The following is a 21,438-nucleotide window of genomic DNA, read 5'->3' on the forward strand; positions in this document are numbered from 1 at the left end:
CAAGCCATGAAGCACACCTCACACCTCCCCCTGCCCCCACAAAAAAAGAACTGCAAATTATTCCTATAGAACGTGTTGGAAGTTCTGCTACTTGGAACATGTGATTACCTTTCAGAATAAATATTGGTATTGTTGTAAAATTGAAATCAGGCATTTAAAATACTGTGAAAACACCAGTAGTTGATGAAATAATGAAAGGTGACTCTCCATCCCTTATTCACACTCTTCACACACTGTGAGGAGGGAAGGCTTCTGCATTGAGGGTGTTATTACCATAGAAGATCATAGTCTTTCATTGCTACCTCACAACACACATAGGTAATTCATTTGGTGTAAATAGATTATCCAACTGTGTTTTATAACTCTTTCTGAGAACATCTGGAAAGATAAAATTTACTGAATTTTCCTCTTTGTCTTTGAGTTAAAAATTTAAAAGGATTGTGGATCAGACATGGCAGTTTGCTTGATAGTATCTGACTTGCAGATACAAAAATAGTTGGAAAAAAAAGAAAAAGTGAAGTTGGTCAGTTGTGACTCTTGGCGACCCCATGGACTGTAGCTTGCCAGGCTCTTCCATCCATGGGATTTTCCAGGCAAAAATACTGGAGTGGGTTGCCATTTCCTTCTTCAGGTCTCCTGCACTGCAGGCAGACTCTTTACCATCTGAGCCACCAGGGAAGCCCCCCAAAAATGTGTTCATGTGTTCATATAAATTTTAATTTAATATCAAAGAACCCCATATTGAATTTTTGATCTATCTCTTTTGTGTAAAATTGCTATCCCACACCAAAGACTTTTTGCTATGATCTTGCAGAATCTAAGATGAGAATTGAAAATAAAGTAGAAGCATAAAAACAAACACAAAATTTTTGAGAACAGAGATAAAAATTTGAGCTTGATCTACTTTGTGTAATGTGCCCCTTCTTTGTGACATCCAGCTTTTCAGTAGTTTATCCCTTAAAAATAAAAACTACAGTAAAGGGACTTCCCTGGTGGTACAGTAGATAAGAATCTGGCTGCCAACACAGGTAATGTGGTTTTGATCCCTGGTCCAGGAAGATTCCACATGCTGTGGTGCAGCTGAGCCTACACACTGCAACTACTGAGCCCACATGCTGCAACTACTGAGCCCACATGCTGCAACTACTGAAGCCCGTGCACTTAGAGCCTGTGTTCTGCAGCCACAAGCAACTGCAATGAGAAAGCCCATGCCACACAACTGGAGAGTAGTCCCCACTTATTACAACATAGAAAGCCTAAGTGCAGCAACAAAGACCCAGCATAACTAAAAATAAATTAATTTAAAAACTACAGTAAGATAAATAAGGTCTGAGAATCTAAGGTATTTAACATGATGACTGTAGCTGATAACACTGTATTTATTATTCTATAATTGAAATTTGTTTAGAGAGTAGACGTAAACATTCTTAGATACATACAAAAAGGTAAATATGAAAAACAGAATATACTGAAGCACATTCTTTAAAAAAAATTTTCAGTAAACTTTGCATTTTTATCCTCAAAATAGACAAAAACACCCAGTATTAAAATTATTACTTTTTTTTTCTTTTTTGGCCACTCCATGCAGCATGTGGGATCTTAGCTCTCTGACCAGGGATCAAACCTGTACCCCCTGCACTAGAAGCTGAGTCTTAACCACTGGACCACCACGGAAGTCCTTCAACAGATGTTTGTTGAAATCAAGTGTTAGGATCAAAAGGGCAGATCATAGGAAGTATTAGGATCATAGGCAGGGCTGATATCTAAGATTTAATTATAGAAGTAACAATCAGGGTCTGTCTTAAGATTAGTTCTATGTAATGAGAATTTATGTATTATCTTCAAAATGCAACAGCATTAAAAAATTATTTACTTAAGCAATGCAATAAAACTTACTTTTTCAAAATTCAAATAATACAGAAAAATACAAATAAAAATTATTGTTGCCTTTCTGTCCCATCATACTTTGTTAAACTAAACACGATTTAGTACACATCCCTACAGATCTTTATTATTTATAAACATATATATTTATATGTTTAGGAGGTATGTTTGTGTGTGTGTGTGTGTGTGTGTGTATAAATGGGATCCTACTATGTACTCTGTTTTGCAACTTTTTTTGGCCACACTGTGCAGCTTGCAGTATCTCAGTTCCCTGATCAAGGATTGAACCCAGGCCATGGCAGTGAAAGCCCAGAATCCTAACCACTAGGCCAACAGGGAATTCCTTGCAACTTGTTTTTAATTTAATGTATCATGGAGATAGTTCTGTGTTGTTAAATATAATAATTCTTTTTTTTTTTTGAGAGATAATCCACATCTTTATTGACAGACAATTCACATTTAAAAAGTATAATTCACATAGTATATTCACAGAGTAGCACAGTCATCACTATAATAAATTTTGGAACATTTTTATCACCCTTAAAAGAAACCTCATAACCGTTTTTACCCCAACTCTTCCTGCAGCCTGAGACAACCATTAATCTATTTTCTGTCACTACAGATTTGCCTATTCTGGACAATTCATATAAATGGTGTCACACAACATGTGGTCCTGTGTAATTGGCTCCTTTCACTTAGCATGATGTTTCATTGATTATCCAGGCTGTAGCATGTATCTGTGTTTATTCCTTTTTATTATCAAATAATATGCCACTGTATGGCTATACCACATTTTATTTATGCGTGCATCAGCTGATGGACATTTGGGTTGTTTCTATTTTTGGGTGATTATGAATAGTGCTATGATGAACATTGTAGCCCCCGAGCAGTCACTGATCTGGTTCCTGTCACTGTACTTTGGTATTCCCTTTTCTAGAATTTTATGTAATGAAATCATATAGTACATATGCTTTTGTGTCTGGCTTTTTTCACTGAGTGTATTGTTTTTATGATTCACTCATATTACTGTACCTGTTATTTAGTCGCTAGTAGCTCACAAACTTTTTTGCTGAATAGCATTCAATTGTGTAGATACATTCCCCAAATTTTAAAGTCTCATGAAATATAATTTACCAATTTTTTACCAAGTTTATGCTTTTTTTTAAAAACTGGAGCCTATTATACAGAGTGAAGTAAGCCAGAAAGAAAAACACCAATATAGTATACTAACGCATATATATGGAATTTAGAAAGATAGTGATGACAACCCTGTATAAGAGACAGCAAAAGAGACACAGATGTATAGAACAGTCTTTTGGACCCTGTGGGAGAGGGCGAGAGTGGGATGATTTGGGAGAATGGCATTGAAACATGTATAGTATCATATGTGAAACGAATTGCCAGTCCAGGTTCGATGCATGATACAGGATGCTCGGGGCTGGTGCACTGGGATGACCAGAGGGATGGATGGTGGGAGAGGGGTTCAGGATGGGGAACACATGTACACCCATGGCAGATTCATGTTGATGTATGGCAAAACCAATACAGTATTGTAATTAGCCTCCAATTAAAATAAATAAATTTATATTAAAAAAAAAGAAAGCTTGACAATTTGATCATTATTTAGAATTGGGCATTCTAAGGCCTGGACAGAGACTGTCATGACCATGAGAACTTTTATTATCTGAGAGTCATGTGTATGCCCAAGATTTATTGGAACAGAGAGGAAAGATTCCCTAATGAATACAATTTAAATGTACATTGTGAATCAGATCCATATAATAACTCTTGCCTTGCTTAATTGCTACATGTATTCCTTTGTGGGAGTATGTCATTGTATACTTAAATCATCCCTCTTTTCTAGGTAATTACATTGCTTCCAGTTTTATAGGAATTAACCAATAATGCAACATATACATATACCTTTTTTATACACTAATGTATATATTCAAGAGTGCTTGAGACTAGATTCTTAGAGGTATATTTTCTGGCTTGAAGGGTGTGTGCATAAACTTTGATGGATTTTTCCAGATTTTTTTCTGAATTGCTGTGTCAGTTTACAGTCATTTCTCTATATCTGTCCCGAAGTTTATTTAATCAGTCTTTTTACTTTTTGCCAATCTGTTAGTAGTCAAATTATCTGATTATTTTAATTTGCACTTCTATTACTAGTATTATGAACATCTTTTCATTTTTTAATTGTATGTTTAATTTCTTCTGTGTAATGCCTATTTCTGTCCTTATTTTTCTGTTACTTTTTTCTTACTGCTATGTTATATACTTCACAAATATTATCTTAATATGATTGTCTTTAATAATTTTTCATTTTTAAGTTAGATTTTTAAAGACGTAATTGATACACAATAAAATCTACCTTTCTAAGTGTACAGTTCCATGAGTTTTCATAGACACATACAGTTTGGTAACCACCACAGTGTGAAAATGTTAGTTGCTCAGTCGTGTCCGACTCTTTGTGGCCCCGTGGATTGTAGCCTGCCAAGCTCCTCTGTCCATGGAATTCTCCAGGAAAGAATACTGGAGTGGGTAGCCATTTCCTTCTCCAGGGGATCTTCCCAATCCAGGGATCGAAACCAGGTCTTCTGCATTGCAGGCAGATTCTTTACCATCTGAGCCACCAGGAAAGCCTACAATGCTGTTAAAGTATACAGCACTCAGTATGTCAGCAAATTGGAAAACTCAGCAGCGGCCACAGGACTAGAAAAGGTTGGTTTTCATCACAATCCCAAAGAAGGCCGATGCCAAAGAATGTTCAAACTACTGCACAATTGCACTCATTTCACATGCTATCAAGGTAATTCTCAAAGTCCCTCAATCTAGGCTTCAACAGTACATGAACCTATAATTTACAGATGTACAATCTGGATTGAGAAAAGGCAATGGAACCAGACAGAGATCAAATTGCCAACATCTGTTGGATCATAGAAAAAGCAAGGGAATACCAGAAAAGCATCTGCTTTATTGACTACGCTAAAGCTTTTGACTGCGTGAATCACAACAAACTAGAAAATTCTTAAAGAGATGGGATTACCAGACTACCTTACCTGCCTCCTGAGAAACCTGTATAGAGCTCAAGAAGCAACAGTTTGAACCAGACATGGAACAATTGATTGGTTCAGAATTGGGAAAGGAGTATGTCAAGGCTGTATATTGTCACCCTGCTTATTTAATATATGTAGAGTATGTCATGCAAAATGCCAGGCTGGATAAATCACAAACTGGAATCAAGATTGCGAGGAGAAATATCAGTAACCTCAGATGTGCAGATGATACCACTCTAAATGGCAGAAAGTGAAAAGGAACTAAAGAGCCTCTTGATGAGGGTGAAAGAGAAGAATGAAAAAACTGGCTTAAAGCTTAGCATTCAAAAAACTAAGCATCATGGCATCTGGTCCCATCACTTCATGGCAAATAGATGGGAGAAAAGTGGAAACTGTCAGATTTTATTTTCTTGGGCTCCAAAATCACTGGACTGTGACTGCAACCATGAAATTAAGACACTTGGCTCCTTGGAAGAAAAGCTATGACAAACTTAGACAGTGTGTTAAAAAGCAGAGACATCACTTTGCTGACAAAGGTCCAGTCCGTATAGTGAAAGCTATGGTTTTTCCAGTAGTCATGTATGGATGTAAGAGTTGGACTGTAAAGAAGGCTGAGGGCTGAAGAATTGATACTTTTGAACTGTGGTGCTGGAGAAGACTCTTGAGAGTCCCTTGGACAGCAGAAAGGTCAAACCAGCCAATCCTAAAAGAATCCAACCCTGAATATTTGTTGGAAGGAGTGATGCTGAAACTCCAGTACTTTGGCCACCTGATGCAAAGAACCGACCCATTAGAAGAGACCCTGATGCTTGGAAGGACTGAGGGCAGAAGAGGAAGGGGGCAACAGAGGATGAGATGGTTGGAGGGCATCACTGATTCAATGGACATCAACTTGGGTGAACTCTGGGAGATAGTGAAGGATAGGGAAACCTGGCATGCTCACGCAGTCCATGGAGTCGCAGAGTTGGACACGACTTAGCGACTGAACAACACAACAAACCCCCACAATAAGATATAAAACATTTATATCATTTCAAAACTTCTCTAGTGCCGTTTTGCAGGCAGTCCTCTTGCTCACATACCCCTAGCTCCTGGCGTTCACTGATCTGTTTTCTGTCCCTATAGTTTTGGCCTTTCAGAATGTCTTATAAGTGAAATCATACATAATGCCTTTGAGCGCCTCTCATGTATCAGCAATTTGTTCCTTTTTATTGCCTGGTAGTATGCCATTGTATGGAAATGCCACAATATAGTACCTGTTCATCACTTGATGAATACTGGACTGACTTCTAGCTTTTCAATAAAGCTATTCAAATACAAGTCTATGTATGGACATTTGTTTTCATTTCTCTTGGTAACCTCAGAATGATATTGCTGGATCATAAGTTATGTGTATGAAATCTATTTTCTGTCTTTTAAACTTGATTTATGCTGTCATTTGCCTTAATGACATTTTAATTAATATGTAGTTATGTTTGCCAGAATTTTTTTTAATGCTTCTGTAGTTTATGTCTTGCTTCCATGGCATTCCCTATACTAAAGTTTATACTTTTACTTTGATTTGAAACTACATTTTTAGTAATTATGGATGAGTTTAGCATTCCTCAGTATATAAAATTGATTTGTATATTCTAATTTCTTTTGTTACCTTCATTCTAGTAGTAACATTTGTAGTGATAATTTTTATAGTGCTTTTAGTTCCTTTTTACTCCCTTACTTAACTTTTCATTGTCTAGTTTGTCAGTTTTAATGGTATCTTAGCTTTCTTCCTATTACCTACTTAGTAGTTGATAATCTAATGCTTTCTCTTTCCTTTCTCCCATTATTTTAGTTGTCTTTCTGATTGTGAGGTTGTATAAAGTTTACATTCTTCTATGCATGTGTCTTTCAACACCTTTGATTTGTCCTTTTTTTAAAAAATTTATTTAGTTTTAATTGAAAGATAATTGCTTAACAGTATTGTGTTGATTTCTCCCGAACATCAACATGATTGATTTGTTCTTAGTTGTTTTTCAGTCGCTAAGTCATGTCCAACTCTTTTTTAACCCCATGGACTGTAGCCTTCCAGGTTCCTCTGTCCATTCCCTTCTCCAGGGATCTTCTTCTTTTTTTTTTTTTTTTTTTACAAAGTTTTTACAGTATTATACCCTGAAAACAAATACTGGAAAAGGATTAATTGCAAATGAATAAATAACTAAACACGTAAAATAACCAAATAACAACATTCTCCAGTTTGGGGATCTGATTTTGATCAGTATTTTTGAACCCATGTCTCATGCATTGACTGGGAGGATTATTATTTTTCAGCTGCTAACTGAAAGATCCAGGATCTTAGCCAATGGCACTTAGCCAAGCCCTTTGATTTGTTCTTAGCATTACAATTACATACATAAAATATTTACCAACTATCCTTTCTCTGAAGTTTCTCCAGTCACTGCTTGGTCAGCTGAGGCTCATCCTCTAGGGTTCAGTAAATTACAGTTTGTGGGTCCAATACAGTTCACCATCTATTTTTATATATGGCCTGCAAGCTAAGTTTAGTTTTTATTCTTTTTTTCTTTTGGCCATACCACAAGCCATGTGGGATCTCAGTTCCCCAACCAAGGATCGAATCCATGCCCCCTGAAGTGGAAGTGCAGAGTCTTAACCTCTGGACTGCCAGGGAAGCCCCTAAGCTAGTTTTTATATTGTGAAAAAGAATAAGAAGAATAATCAGTTCTCAGTTCAGTCGCTCAGTTGTGTCCGACTCTGCGACCCCATAGAACAGGCTTCCCTATGCATCACCAACTCCCGGAGCTTGCTTAAGCTCATGTCCATCAAGTTGATGATGCCATCCAACCATCTCATCCTCTGTCGTCCCCTTCTCCTCCTGCCCTTAATCTTTCCCAGCATCAGGGTCTTTTCCAATGAGTCAGTTCTTCACATCAGGTGGCCAGAGTATTGGAGTTTGAGCTTTAGCATCAGTCCTTCCAATGAGTATTCAGGACTGATTTCCTTTAGGATTGACTGGTTTGATCTCCTTGCAGTCCAAGGGACTCTCAATAATATTTCATGATAAATGAAAATTATATGAAATTTAAAATTTTAGTGCCTATGAATTCTCATTGGAACATAGCTATGTTTATTCACTTATTTATTATCTGTGGCTGCTGCTTCACTACAAAAGTAGAACTGAGTAATTCAAAAGAGATTCCATGGCTTGCAAAGCCTAAAATATTTACTGTCTGTTCCTACAGAGAGTTTGTTGATCACTGCTCAGACAGATCCCTCTGGAAGGTCATGTGTATACAGTGTTCCTTTAGTTCTGACACATTCAAAATTGTATTTTTAAAGCTTAGCTGTAGATAATATCCTTGGTTTACTGTTTCTTTTCTTGAAAATGCTGCTCTGCTGTTGTCTTGTTTCATGTATTGCTATTGAGAAGTCTGCTACTGCTAAGTTGCTGCTAAGTCGCGTCAGTCGTGTCCGACTCTGTGCAATCCCATAGACAGCAGCCCACCAGGCTCCTCCTTCCCTGGGATTCTCCAGGCAAGAACACTGAAGTGGGTTGCCATTTCCTGCTCCAATGCATGAAAGTGAAAAGTGAAAGTGAAGTTGCTCAGTCGCATCCGACTCTTCGGGACCCCAGGGACTGTAGCCTACCAGGCACTTCCATCCATGGGATATTCCAGGCATGAGTACTGGAGTGGGTTGCCATTGCCTTCTTCCGTTGAGAAGTCGGGTGCCAGTCTAATTTTCTTGTGATTATGTTATTTCTTCTTTTTGCCCAAAACCTCAGGGCTTTTATCTTTAAAGTCTAATAGTTTTAGGAGTTGATCATACTGAGTTTTTTCTCAGTCACTGAGGGCCCTTTCACTGTGTAGATTAAGGTAGTTTGTTTTCAGAAGTTCTCTTAGATTGTCATCCCTGTTCCATTGTTTTGATTTTTCTTTGGTGACTCGTTAAGCTTATCTACCTTTCTTAGGCCTATCTTCTATTTCAACCATTTTTCCTCTGATTCTGTATTTCTTTGCTTCATCTTACTTTCATTCTCTTATTTACCTACTTTGTTTCAATGCTATTTACTTCTGATATATCATTTTCTTCTGTTTTTTTCTCCTGAGTTAATTCAGGTCTCATTTATTTCTTCTTTTTTGTCCATTTCTGTTTTTAATTTTTGTGTTTATGATTAAAGGTGTCTTAATCTGATTAACGGTTTTTAATGCTTGTTTGAGGATGGGTAATTCAGTTTAGAGCATTATATTTTCTTCCAGCTTCATAATTGAGTTTTGGCTCTTATTTATATTTTGCACCTTTTTTTTTCAACAGTTTCACATGGATATGGTGTACTTTTTTCTATTTCATTTCATGAATAGTGTTCACAAGTGCTCTCTTCTGTCAGTTTTACCCTCTTCTGTGTAATTTCTTTTATAGATTATACTGGTGATGGTGGTGAAGTGAGGGGAGGGTTTGGCATGTCTTGTTTCTCTCTTGTTTCTATAGGATTCTTAAGCTTTCTTTCTTCTTTCTTTCATTTACTGTCACATTCTATAAGGGGTTACCACCTTTTGAAAGGTATTTGATTTTCCTCCAAAAGTAATGCTTCTCAGAGGTGGCCACTTCTGGTCCTGCTCACCTTCAGTCTCTTTCCCTATGAACCACCAAGTCCCAATCTGTGTTCAGTATTTGTTCCTGGACATTGAGCTTTCTCTTCTGGGATGTGATTTTGTCTGTGCTTGATTTAAGTCCTTTATACCCTTCTGTTCTCTTTAATAGAGTCTTTGCAGCTTCCCTCTCCTATTGTCTGTATCCACATGCTTGAAGTGATAGGTAACAGAAACTCAGAAGTCATTTGGAGGTTGTGGTATTTATTTTTTTGACTCCCAGTAATCCTGCAGACATGGGTCATGTGTGGCTTTACTTGTTCTCCTTGTTAGTTGTATAATTTGGAGGGGGGAGATTTGGGGAAGATTCAAATTCAGGTCATTGTCATCCTTCTCTATCTAAGCTACTATATTTTAGATAATTTTTTTTACAGGCACCCTCAAAGAAAAAAATGTTGTAATAAGTTTTAGTTGCTGTAGGATATTAATGTGGATGAAAATATACATTTCTTAAGTACTTAAGCTAGTATCATTGTAATGATTTAAAAAGTCTGTTTAATAATAAAATCTACTCAAGCATTCTCGGTGTCATATATTTTTCTTTTTCTTTTCTTTTTTTTTTGCACATGACACAATCTGTTTTAAAAACTATTAAACTATTTAAAAACTGAGTATGTTTCAAAAATGTATCAATTTTGAAGGTCCATTTTTGTTGTGATTAAGTATTGAGAATTTTTTTTGTTATCAAAATATTTTTTGATATTTATCTATAATATTAAAGGCAATCAAGGTTAAATAGCAGGAAACATGTATTATTTGAGTTCTCTTTATCATTCTTCTTTGCTTTGTAAAATGTTTTGAAATTAACACACACATTTTCATTTGTCAGATGCATACTTCTACTGGAGGAGGATTTTGTGACTGTGGGGACACAGAAGCATGGAAAACTGGTCCTTTTTGTATAAGTCATGAACCTGGAAGAGCAGGTACCACAAAAGAGGTAAGAATATTACTATTTTTTAATTGCTATTTTAAGCTTGATGAAATTAAATAGAAATGTTATTTGTATGGGTTAAGCTGAATTCCTTCGAGAATCCTGATTTTATGTTCTAATATTTAAATGTAAGGAGTTGTATTTGATTCTAGAGGATTTAAAGATTTGATAAATTGATAAAGGTTTGATTCCATATTTCTCTAAAGGAGTGAATTTACACTGAAAAGATGAACTCAGATTACTTGTTTGTTAAGCAGTCAAATTGATAAGTAAGAATAAACAATATATTATCCTAAAAGAGTGAATGGAAGTAGTTATTATGAAACAGGAGGATATAATGAATTAGAAAACAATAGAACTAACACATAAATTCCGTAATTGCTATTCTTAAAGGAAAAAAAAAATCAATGAACATATTATCCACTATACCTCCTAATCAAGAAAAAAAACTGTAAGCCCAGATAGCGACAATTAAAAAGGAGAATGGGAAAATGACCATTGAACCACAGATACAGGAGGATTATAAAAGGCTTTTTATATGACTCTGTGCAAAGACATTTGAAAATAGATTCCTTTATCCAACAGTATAGTTATAATTTATTCAAGAACAGAAAAAACTTTAACAGTTAATAACCATGAAGAAATTTAAAAAGTTGTCACAAGAAAGTACTTTCTAAAAAATACCATGCTCAAATGGTTTCACAGAAGAATCCTTTTTAAAACTTAAGGAATAAATAGTTTTTGTATTCTTTAAACTGTTCCTGAATATCCCTAGGGTCTATATTTTGATCTCTTAAGTACCATTTTCTACTAAAAGAAACCAGGCCTTGTTGTAAAAATACCTGACTCAAGATATGAATTAGGGAATAGGTGAGGTAGGCTGGTGACGATGGATTTGTGTCAAAAGAACCTAAAACTCAGTTTTAGGATACTTTTGGATACTTTCCTCCTAAGATGGGGAGTAAGGCATATTCTGCTTTGCCACAGTGAGTATCCATTCATTAGTATAATGGACATTCCAGCTGAGGCAGTTAGACAAGAAAAAAATATAAAAAGCACCCAAATTGGAAAGGAAGAAGTAAAACTGCAGATGATGTGATTTTGTATATAGAAAATCCTAAGGAATCCATTAAAACATTGTTAGAACTAATAAACAAGTTCAGCACGATTGCAGGATATGAGATACAAAAATTACTTGTATTTTATACATTAGTAATGAACAATCCAAAGATAAAATTAAGAAGAAAGAAGTACAAAATTTATTTAATTTCAAAAGATACATGCACCCTTGTTTATGCAGCATTATTTACAGTAGCCAAGATATTGAATCAACCTAAGTGCTCATCAAGTTTATAGAACTAGCCTCTTTCTTCCTACCTCTTGGGGTTCCAGTCTATTTGTGGTTTTCCCGAGTCATATGGCCTCAGAACACTGAATTGAGTCCTGAACTAACCTGGTCTTCTTGGGTTTCTTTGGATTTATAATTAGATTCAAAAAGAAATAGATCATTCAGGCTTGTTATGTCCGCAAATCTGTATACTCAGGAACAGATTCATGATCTGAATGTGGGAACATACTTACAGCTAGCATATAACTAATCAGTTGCCCCCCAAGAGTCCTCTGTGCTTCACCTTTGTTTTGTCTCTGCTTTGGTGAGTGTGAAATCCATACTCTGCCAGGTGTGTGGCATTGTGCCAGCCATAATAGGGATTTACCAAGTGTAATTAGACCTGGTCAATACCGATCAGCCTATAGTCCAGCATTTGGCAATATCTCTAAAAGTATGTTTAAGGGAAATTTCTTTCTAGTTCTGTAGTACATTTTGGGTTTATTATTAAGGTTTTTTAAAAATTGATTTTGATCATCACTCTGTTGTTCCCTCTAATGGACCTTATAATATATATATATATATAAAAGCTATACATGATTTATTTAAAAGTTTCTTCTCTACTTACCAGAACTCTTATGAAGAATTTAGCTTCTGATATAGTATAGAAGTAATAAGTAGATTCTTGTAACTTTTCATTTCAGACTACTTCAATTAAGAATTGAAAGGAAATATTTCTAAAGCTAAAGAAGATAAGAAATAAGAACATAGTGGATTAATGTTGCTCTTAGTACCTTTGGCACTCTTTTTCTCTCTTTCTAGCAAAAGCTTCTGAGTAAAATCTCCAGAGAAAAGGTGACATATTGAAGAGATGGTAGAAAAGAAAATAATAAAGCGTTGGGGAGTAGGAAGAATAGGTGCAGAAGAGTAAATGTGTAGATTAATGTTTTGGTCACCACAGAATAAAATGCAGTTCATTAGTATGGTGTATAGCAGGTAGGTTAAAAATTGAATATTAAAGCCTTCTACTGAATTTCTATTGGATTTTTATGTGTGTGTGTGTGTGTGTCTTATTAAAGAGCTACTATATTTGTTTTCCTGCTTACTGCTTTGTTTAAACAACTTATTGAGTTATGATTTGCATACTATATTAAAAAACTCACCCATTTCAAGAGTATACTTTAGTACTTTTTTAGCATATAGTTTATTTTTGTGGCCAAATAATATTCCATTGTATGGATTATGCATCATTTTATTTATCCATTCATCAGTCTGTGGAAATCTAGGTTGTTTCCACTTTTTGGCTATTATGAGTAATGCTGCTATGAGCATTTGTGTGCAAATTTTTTGTGTAGATATATGTTTTCATTTTTCTTGGGTAGATATCTCAGGGTGGAACTGGTGGATTATAAGGTCACTATACTTAACATTTTGAGCATCTCTCAGACTTTTCCAAATTGTACCATCATACATTTCCATCAGCAGTGTATAGGGTTCAGGTTTCTCCGCATTCTGTCCAACACTTGTTACCTGCCTTTTTGATAATAGTCACCTTAGCAGGTATGAAGAGGCATCTCACTGGTTTTGACTTGCATTTCACTAATGGTTTATGATGCAGAGCAGTTAAATGCTTTTTTTTTTTTAGCTAATTGGTTTGAACAAACCTATTAAGGAAGTGGTATCCTTTAATGAAATGAACATTTTTTTTCCCATGAAAGTCAAAAGACTCGGATGTTAGTATTGCTTTTTATATCCATTTAGAGGCTCTTTGACCTTGAATGGGATCTTTTTAAAAAAAAATTTTTTTTAATATTTATTTATTTATATTTGGCTGTGCTGGGTCTTTGTCGCTGCAAGCAGGTGTTCTCTAGTTGTGGCAAGCAGGGACAACTCTCTAGTTGCAGTGCACGGGATTCTCATTGTGGTGGCTTCTCTTGTTGCTGTGTGTGGGTTCTAGAGCACATGGGGTTCCATAGTTGTGGCACATGGGTTTAGTTGCCCCAAGACATGTGGAATCTTCCTATACTAAGGATCAAACCCATGTCCCCTGTGTTGGCAGGCAGATCCTTAACCATTGGACTACCCCAGAAGTCCTTAGATGGAATCTTTATCTCTTAAATGCCATAAATTTTCTGCCTTAACAGAGTGGCTGTAAGGATTGGTTGAAATAAATTAAATGAGAAATGTTTTTGTAAACTGTAGGGAAAAACAAAACCCTATAACTCGTTGTTCTCTGATATGATTAGTTTACTCAGGCAGAGAAGAACATTCATAAGGAAGAGTGTCATAAGGGAGGCTTCCATGATTTTGCCTCCTTTCCTTTCTGTCATCAGTAGCACCAACTTGGCCACAAGGAATTCAGCTAAACAGTGTGAACAGCAACCTCTTGGGCTGAAGTTAAATTCATTCTGGAGGATGGTGTAAATGAACTTATTAATATTGTTCTTATAAATTAATAACATTATCATTCTCATCCACTTACTTGTATACAACATTGAGAGTATGTTTTTCTATACTTTCTTGCAGAACTTACGCTGTCCATTGAATGAAGAGGTAATTGCCCAAGCCAGGAAAATATTCCCTTCGGTGATAAAATACATTGTAGAAATGACTATATGGGAAGAAGAAAAAGAACTGCCTCCTGAACTCCAGAAAAGGTAAGGGATTTTTTATAAAGGGGGAAGTTTTCATGATGGTTATTTATATTGCAAAATGAGTATTTGAAAAATGTCTTTTGTTTTTATCTAGTGCTTTAACTTAACTATCATTGTGAAAATTTTATATAGAGAATTTTTCCAAAATGTCCATTTATACGAGATGCTCTGCTAAGACATTATACAGAAGTTAAGGCAAAAGAAGGGCTTAATCAGGAGCTTCTGATTTTTAAGAAAAAACATTTTGGGGGTGTTGTTCTCAATGATTTACAAGTTCTTAGCAGCCATTCATCCCAGCAAGGAAGTAAATTTCCCAGTTTGATCCTGGCCTGGACCAACTTCCAGGTTCCCTGAGAGGTTCGTGAACTAAGGTGGGGACTTCAGAACAGTGTTTCCCTTGTAGTCCAGATCTTTAGCACTTTTCTTGATCAAAAATTTTGATGGTCAGAATAAGGAGATATATCCCTTTGTCCTATGCGTTGGGATCTAGGATTATTTCACGTGTAGGAATTTAAGAGGTTTTTTGTTTTTGTTTTTAGCTAAAACCCAGCAATTTCTAACAACTATAAGTCTTTTAGTGACAGCAATATTGGCTCTTAATTTACAAAAGGCAAAAGAGAATTCAAGACCTGATATGAAATACAGTTTGGGCCTTGTGGGAATTTTTCTACCTGTGTAATATTAGGGGTTTCACAAATCTAAATACAGTTTTTTGAGTTTACTGGGTTTATTTGTATTCTTTTAGGAGAAAGACTTAAGAATTTCAATTTTTAAAGACATCAAATGTATCATTTTGACTTTTACGGGACCATAAACTGCTTGGAAAAATAAAGGTCATCAGAAATTATGTCCAAAAAAGTTTTAATTTCAAATACATTGATAGCATCAGTTAAATGCTTTAAGAAATTTTGTGTTGGTAAGCATAATTCTGGCAGTCTGCCTGTCTAAAAAGGGTGGGTTGCTTGAATGTGGTCATGTATGTAGACAGCACTGTACTTCAGATTCACAGATCTGATTTCTAATTCTCATTGTTTCTTGGCTTTGGGACGAAAGAGAAGTCTTTTTGAATCTGTTATTTCCTAAGGTACAAGAGGCTCAAGAAAAGCTGCCTCTTATAGTTATGAGGATCAATTGACTATTTAGTGGAAGATTATTATAATCTGTTTAAAACTGGTAGTGATTTCTGACATTTGTGTAGCTGTAGCCCACAACCATTTTCACATATTTTATAAGGTCCTCACACTCAAATGGAGATATTATACATCTCTTCTTAGAGATGTAAAAGATACCATCATCTCAGCAAGATTAAATGCTTAAGTGATTTGTCTGAGGTTTTGCAGTCAAATGGTAGTGCTGGCACTTAAAATCTATACACCTTAAAAAAAAAACTTAAATGTACTATAAAACCAGTACTTCTTAAAATAAATAGAAGGTAGAAACAAAAATAAATGAAAACTAAATGTTAGTGAAATCTTGACTATTTATCATTCCCTGCTTGAAAGTTCTGAGCCTGAGGCTTGTCTCCCTTTGTCAGAGTGGGAGATTAGCAAGAGTTATGAATGGTATTAAAGGTATACTGCCACTTAATGAGAATAACATTTTACTTCTGGAAGTAAGAAAAATTGGGGATAAACATGAAAAAATTGATACTTTTATCAGAGTTTTAAAATTTTATGGCACTGTACCACTTAAAATCATCTCCTATACTAGTATTAGAGTGGTACTTTGGAGAAGGAAATGGCAACCCACTCCAGTATTCTTGCCTGGAAAATTCCATGGACAGAGGAGCCTCTTAGGCTGCAATCCATGGGGTTGCAAAGAGTTGGACATGACTTCACTTTCACTTTTCTCATACACAGGAAACTACATGGTGCTACTCATCACAGGGCATTTTTTATTTTAGTCTGGTTTTCATGTTTTCCTTTGCTTATTTGTTGCAGTGTCTGAATATGTATCTTTTTGTTTTAAACAGGGAGAAAAATGATAGATACTACTGTGTCCTTTTCAATGACGAACACCATTCATATGACCATGTCATATACAGTCTACAAAGAGCTCTTGACTGTGAGCTTGCAGAGGCCCAGATGCACACCACCGCCATAGACAAAGAGGTTCATGAGTTTCATTTGAATTATTATACTGTCTTCTTCAGCTTCCTGGAAATTGGGTGTTGCCAAGTAGCTCTGTAGCCCTTGCCAAGTGCTTTAGTAGTGTGTTAGGTACAACCATGCTCTTCATTTATTCCTTATAGCCTAAGTAAATTGGTTGAAACTTGGTTTTTCTGTGTGTGTATATTACAGTTTTAGATTTCTATTATTTTCCTTTTTTAGTCTAAATAGAAAGTTACTGAATATATTTGGCAAAGAGCAGTTAAGAATGTCAGCTCAACCTTAGTTCTGTTTCTGTAAATTATTGAATAAATGACTAAATACATGAATCCTGAAAAGTTGGTTAGCTTAACAGTATTTATTAAAACTATTTATAGAATAATGTTGATAACATGGCTCAGCTTTTATTTAACACCCATCCAAAGCAAAATGTGTTCTTCAGATAAGCAGAAGAAATATTAACCTAATCCCTACCCTCAAGAGGAGTGTAACACAGTGGAAGAAGCATCATGACACTAGTTACTGGTATTATGATTCTAGGACTTGAGAAGTCAGTATCCGTTAGGCCACACCTCTAACCCACTAGTGGACTACATGTGTATTATGTAACACATGTTGAAGAATTTCAGTTTCACTCATGAAAAGTATCTAAGGCCTATATTAATAATAGTAGTTTATTAAAGCTAATTTATTGTTATCTAATAGAGTACAATAAGTAAATAATGACATTTTTGTGAAACAAGAAATCTGAGTCCCTAAAGTATAGAAATTCCCTACTAGTGGCATTGAAAGTTCTGAAGCTGCATCAGATCAGATCAGATCAGTCGCTCAGTCGTGTCCAAATCTTTGCGACCCCATGAATCGCAGCACTCCAGGCCTCCCTATCCATCACCAACGCCCGGAGTTCACTCAGACTCACGTCCATCACGTCAGTGATGCCATCCAGCCATCTCATCCTCTGCCGTCCCCTTCTCCTCTTGCCCTCAATCCCTCCCAGCATCAGAGTCTTTTCCAATGAGTCAACTCCTCGCATGAGGTGGCCAGAGTACTGGAGTTTCAGCTTTAGCATCATTCCTTCCAAAGAAATCCCAGGGCTGATCTCCTTCAGAATGGACTGGTTGGATCTCCTTGCAGTCCAAGGGACTCTCAAGAGTCTGTTTATCTTATAGGTGTTATCAATCTTAGGATTTTTAGGTGGTCAAAAATGATTAATAATTAAGAGCTTGTTGGGTCTTTGGGTTTTATATTACTTGTTGATTGGGATTGTCAATCTACTACTTAATTCTCATGTTTGTCTAAAATTAGGGCCGTCGGGCTGTTAAAGCAGGTGCTTTTGCTGCTTGCCAGGAAGCAAAGGAAGATATAAAGGTAATTTTCTGAATTAGGGTCAAAACGAAAATGTTAAGAGGAATGTACAAGAGCCCAAGTAAAACAGTTATATTGTTGAAATGGTTTGACATCCTAAGTAAACATAAGTTTGGAGCATTTAAACCCAGAGTTTTGAAAATGTAACAGTTATATGATTTGTTTTTTTTGAGGACTAGATAACTTTTAAAACAAAAATTTAAAAACTAGTTTGTTTCTAATATTCCTTTCATTTGTAGAGTCATTCAGAAAATGTCTCTCAACATCCACTTCATGTAGAAGTATTACACTCTGAGGTTATGGCGCATCAGAAATTTGCTTTGCGTCTGGGGTCCTGGATGAATAAAATTATGAGCTACTCAAGTAAGCATATAGCCTGTTTTTCTTATTTTTCATAAAATATTGTCTTTTTAAATAGCCACAGATTTTAAAATGTTGTTGAGTATAAAGTAAAATGTTTGTTTTTTATGCATTTTGATTATTTTCAGTATTGCATTTCAAATGCTATGAATAATGTTTTGTTGGCTCTTGATTCTTTGATGTTGACAGAATTATTCTTGACATCAAGTATGAGAGCATTTACTGTTAGTTTCTTCATATGTTCTTATAGGAAATGTATTTTTGGGAGAAATACTTTAAGAATAAAAACTATGTAACTTCTTTTGTTTGTAGGTGACTTCAGACAGATCTTTTGCCAAGCTTGCCTTAGAGAAGAACCTGGCTCAGAGAATCCCTGTCTCATAAGCAGGTTAATGCTTTGGGATGCAAAGCTTTATAAAGGTAGGTAGATCTTTACTTACACTTCTTGCTTTGAAGCAAAGGAATATTACAGCTGTAGTGGAGTTGTGATCTCTTTTGTTTATTAAATCAATTAACTTGATAAGATATTATATTTTCAGGGTGAGATTAAGCAGTCAATATGTATTCCTCTGTGTTAAAACCCAGGGAGATTGCCTTTTAATTGTAGTGCCTTTTCATTTAGTCAGAACCAGTAAAAAAGAGTATGTATGTATTCATGTAGTAATGCCATTATAAAAGCCATGTTAATTTTCATTTTTAAAATCTAAACGAAGACCCAAAAGTAAAAAGTTAGAGAAAGCCTAAAGGGGATGGAGAAGGGAAGGTACATAGGATAGTTTTTAGTGAGACAGAATGAAAAGAAATGGAGAAAGGTTGGACGAAGTAGGATGAAGTAAAAGGTACAGCAGTGAGACGGGTACAGAAAATAAGGGAAAAGGCATTACATGTATGTATCTTAAATTCTAGCTCTTAAATATTAACGTGATAAGTGCCACTAATATTTGAGTCCTTGAAGTCTATTAGCATGTGAAATATTTTTATAGTGTTCTGCCACTACTAATAGCTAAAATGTTTTCTTTGCTTTGGCAATGCTCCTCCCACTTCTCCCCAAAATGATTTATAGGTGCCCGTAAGATCCTTCACGAGTTGATCTTCAGCAGTTTTTTTATGGAGATGGAATACAAAAAATTCTTTGCTATGGAATTTGTGAAGGTAATTGCTCTTTATAAATAGATGTCAACAAATGAAAATAGAAAACCATTTTGTAAGTGAAATAATGGAAACAAAGGGGATAATTACAGAGCGGGAATTTAATTTTACAGCTTATTTGTTTTTCAAAAAGTTCATCATTTAACTTCACATTTGGTAGTATGAAAACAGTAGTCTAAGAGGAGATAGTTGAAAAATGACCTGTTATTTGCATAGACAAAGCAGTAGGAAGTTGTCACAATTATGAGTACATTTATCTTTTCTAATCACTTGTCTGTTAGTTAAAATTGTAACAAGAGCAGTGACTAGTTGAAAGAAGAGCACGGAAAAGGAACAGATATATATACATGCTAAAAGGAGGCAGAAATTTGATGGGTAAGAGTTATACTTAACTATCTGAGGCTAGAATATACAAACATATCTTTTTTAAAAAATTTATTTTAATTGGAGGATTTGCTTTACAATATTGTAGTGGTTTTTGCCATACATTGACATGAATTGGTCACAGGTGTACATGTGTCCCCCATCCCGAAGCCCCCTCCCACCCTCCTCATCCCATCCCTCTGGGTTGTCCCAGTGCACCGGCTTTGAGTGCCCTGTTTCATGCATCGAACTTAGACTGGTCATCTATTTCATGTATGGTAATATACATGTTTCAATACTTTTCTCTCAAATCATCCCATGCTCGCCTTCTCCCACAGAGTCCGAAAGTCTGTGCTTTACATCTCTATCTCTTTTGTTGTCTTGTGTATAGGGTCGTCATTACTGTCTTTCTAAATTCCATATATATGTGTTAATATACTGCATTGGTCTTTTTCTTTCTGACTTCACTCTGTATAATAGACTCCAGTTTCATCCATCTCATTAGAACTAATTCAAATGTGTTCTTTTTAATAACTGAGTAATATTCCATTGTGTATATGTACCACAGCTTTCTTATCCATTCATCTGCCAATGGACATCTAGGTTGCTTCCATGTCCTGGCTATTGTTAACAGTGCTGCGATGAAAATTGGGGTACACATGTCTCTTTCCATTCTGGTTTCCTCAGTGTGTATGCCCAGCAGTGGGATTGCTGGGTCATATGGCAGTTCTATTTCCAGTTTTTTAAGGAACCTCCACACTGTCCTCCATAGTGGCTGTACTAGTTTGCATTCCCACCAACAGTGTAAGAGTGTTCCCTTTTCTCCACACCCTCTCCAGCATTTATTGCTTGTAGACTTTTGGATCACAGCTGTTCTGACCAGCAAGAGATGGTACCTCATTGTGGTTTTGATTTGCATTTCTCTGATCATGAGTGATGTTGAGCATCTTTTCATGTGTTTGTTAGCCATCTGTATGTCTTCTTTAGAGAAATGTCTGTTTAGTTCTTTGGCCCATTTTTTGATTGGGTCATTTATTTTTCTGGAATTGAGCTGCAGGAGTTGCTTGTATATTATTGAGATTCTTCGTCAATTGCTTCATTTCTATTATTTTCTCCTATTCTGAAGGCTGTCTTTTCACCTTGCTTATAGTTTCCTTTGTTGTGCAAAAAAGCTTTTAATTTTAATTAGGTCCCATTTGTTTATTTTTGCTTTTATTTCCATTACTCTGGGAGGTGGGTCATAGAGGATTTTGCCGTGATTTATGTCAGATAGTGTTTTGCCTATGTTTTCCTTTAGGAGTTTTATAGTTTCTGATCTTACATTTAGATCTTTAATTCATTTTGAGTTTATTTTTGTGTATGGTGTTATAAAGTGTTCTAGTTTCATTCTTTTACAGGTGGTTGAGCAGTTTTTCCAGCACCGCTTGTTAAAGAGATTGTCTTTTCTCCATTGTATATTTTTGCCTCCTTTGTAAAAGATAAGGTGTCCACAGGTGCATGGATTTATCTCTGGGCTTTCTATTTTGTTCCATTGATCTTTATTTCTGTCTTTGTGCCAATACCATACTGTCTTCTTGATGACTATAGCTTTG

The 21,438-nt window shown here is 35.7% G+C and overlaps 1 protein-coding gene across 1 annotated transcript in view; it reads left to right on the forward strand.

The window, feature by feature from the left end:
- UBR1 (ubiquitin protein ligase E3 component n-recognin 1) overlaps positions 1–21,438 on the forward strand; it is a 156,273-nt gene that overhangs the window by 25,731 nt on the left and 109,104 nt on the right. The window contains exons 4-10 of the mRNA XM_070378127.1: positions 10,416–10,526; positions 14,374–14,504; positions 16,474–16,612; positions 17,915–17,977; positions 18,214–18,337; positions 18,647–18,754; positions 19,398–19,486. Of these exons, the coding sequence (XP_070234228.1) occupies positions 10,416–10,526; positions 14,374–14,504; positions 16,474–16,612; positions 17,915–17,977; positions 18,214–18,337; positions 18,647–18,754; positions 19,398–19,486 (765 nt within the window). The remainder of the gene's footprint in view (positions 1–10,415; positions 10,527–14,373; positions 14,505–16,473; positions 16,613–17,914; positions 17,978–18,213; positions 18,338–18,646; positions 18,755–19,397; positions 19,487–21,438) is intronic.

This window comes from Bos mutus, chromosome 10 (genome assembly GCF_027580195.1).
Source record: "Bos mutus isolate GX-2022 chromosome 10, NWIPB_WYAK_1.1, whole genome shotgun sequence".
Taxonomy (NCBI): Eukaryota; Metazoa; Chordata; class Mammalia; order Artiodactyla; family Bovidae; genus Bos; species Bos mutus.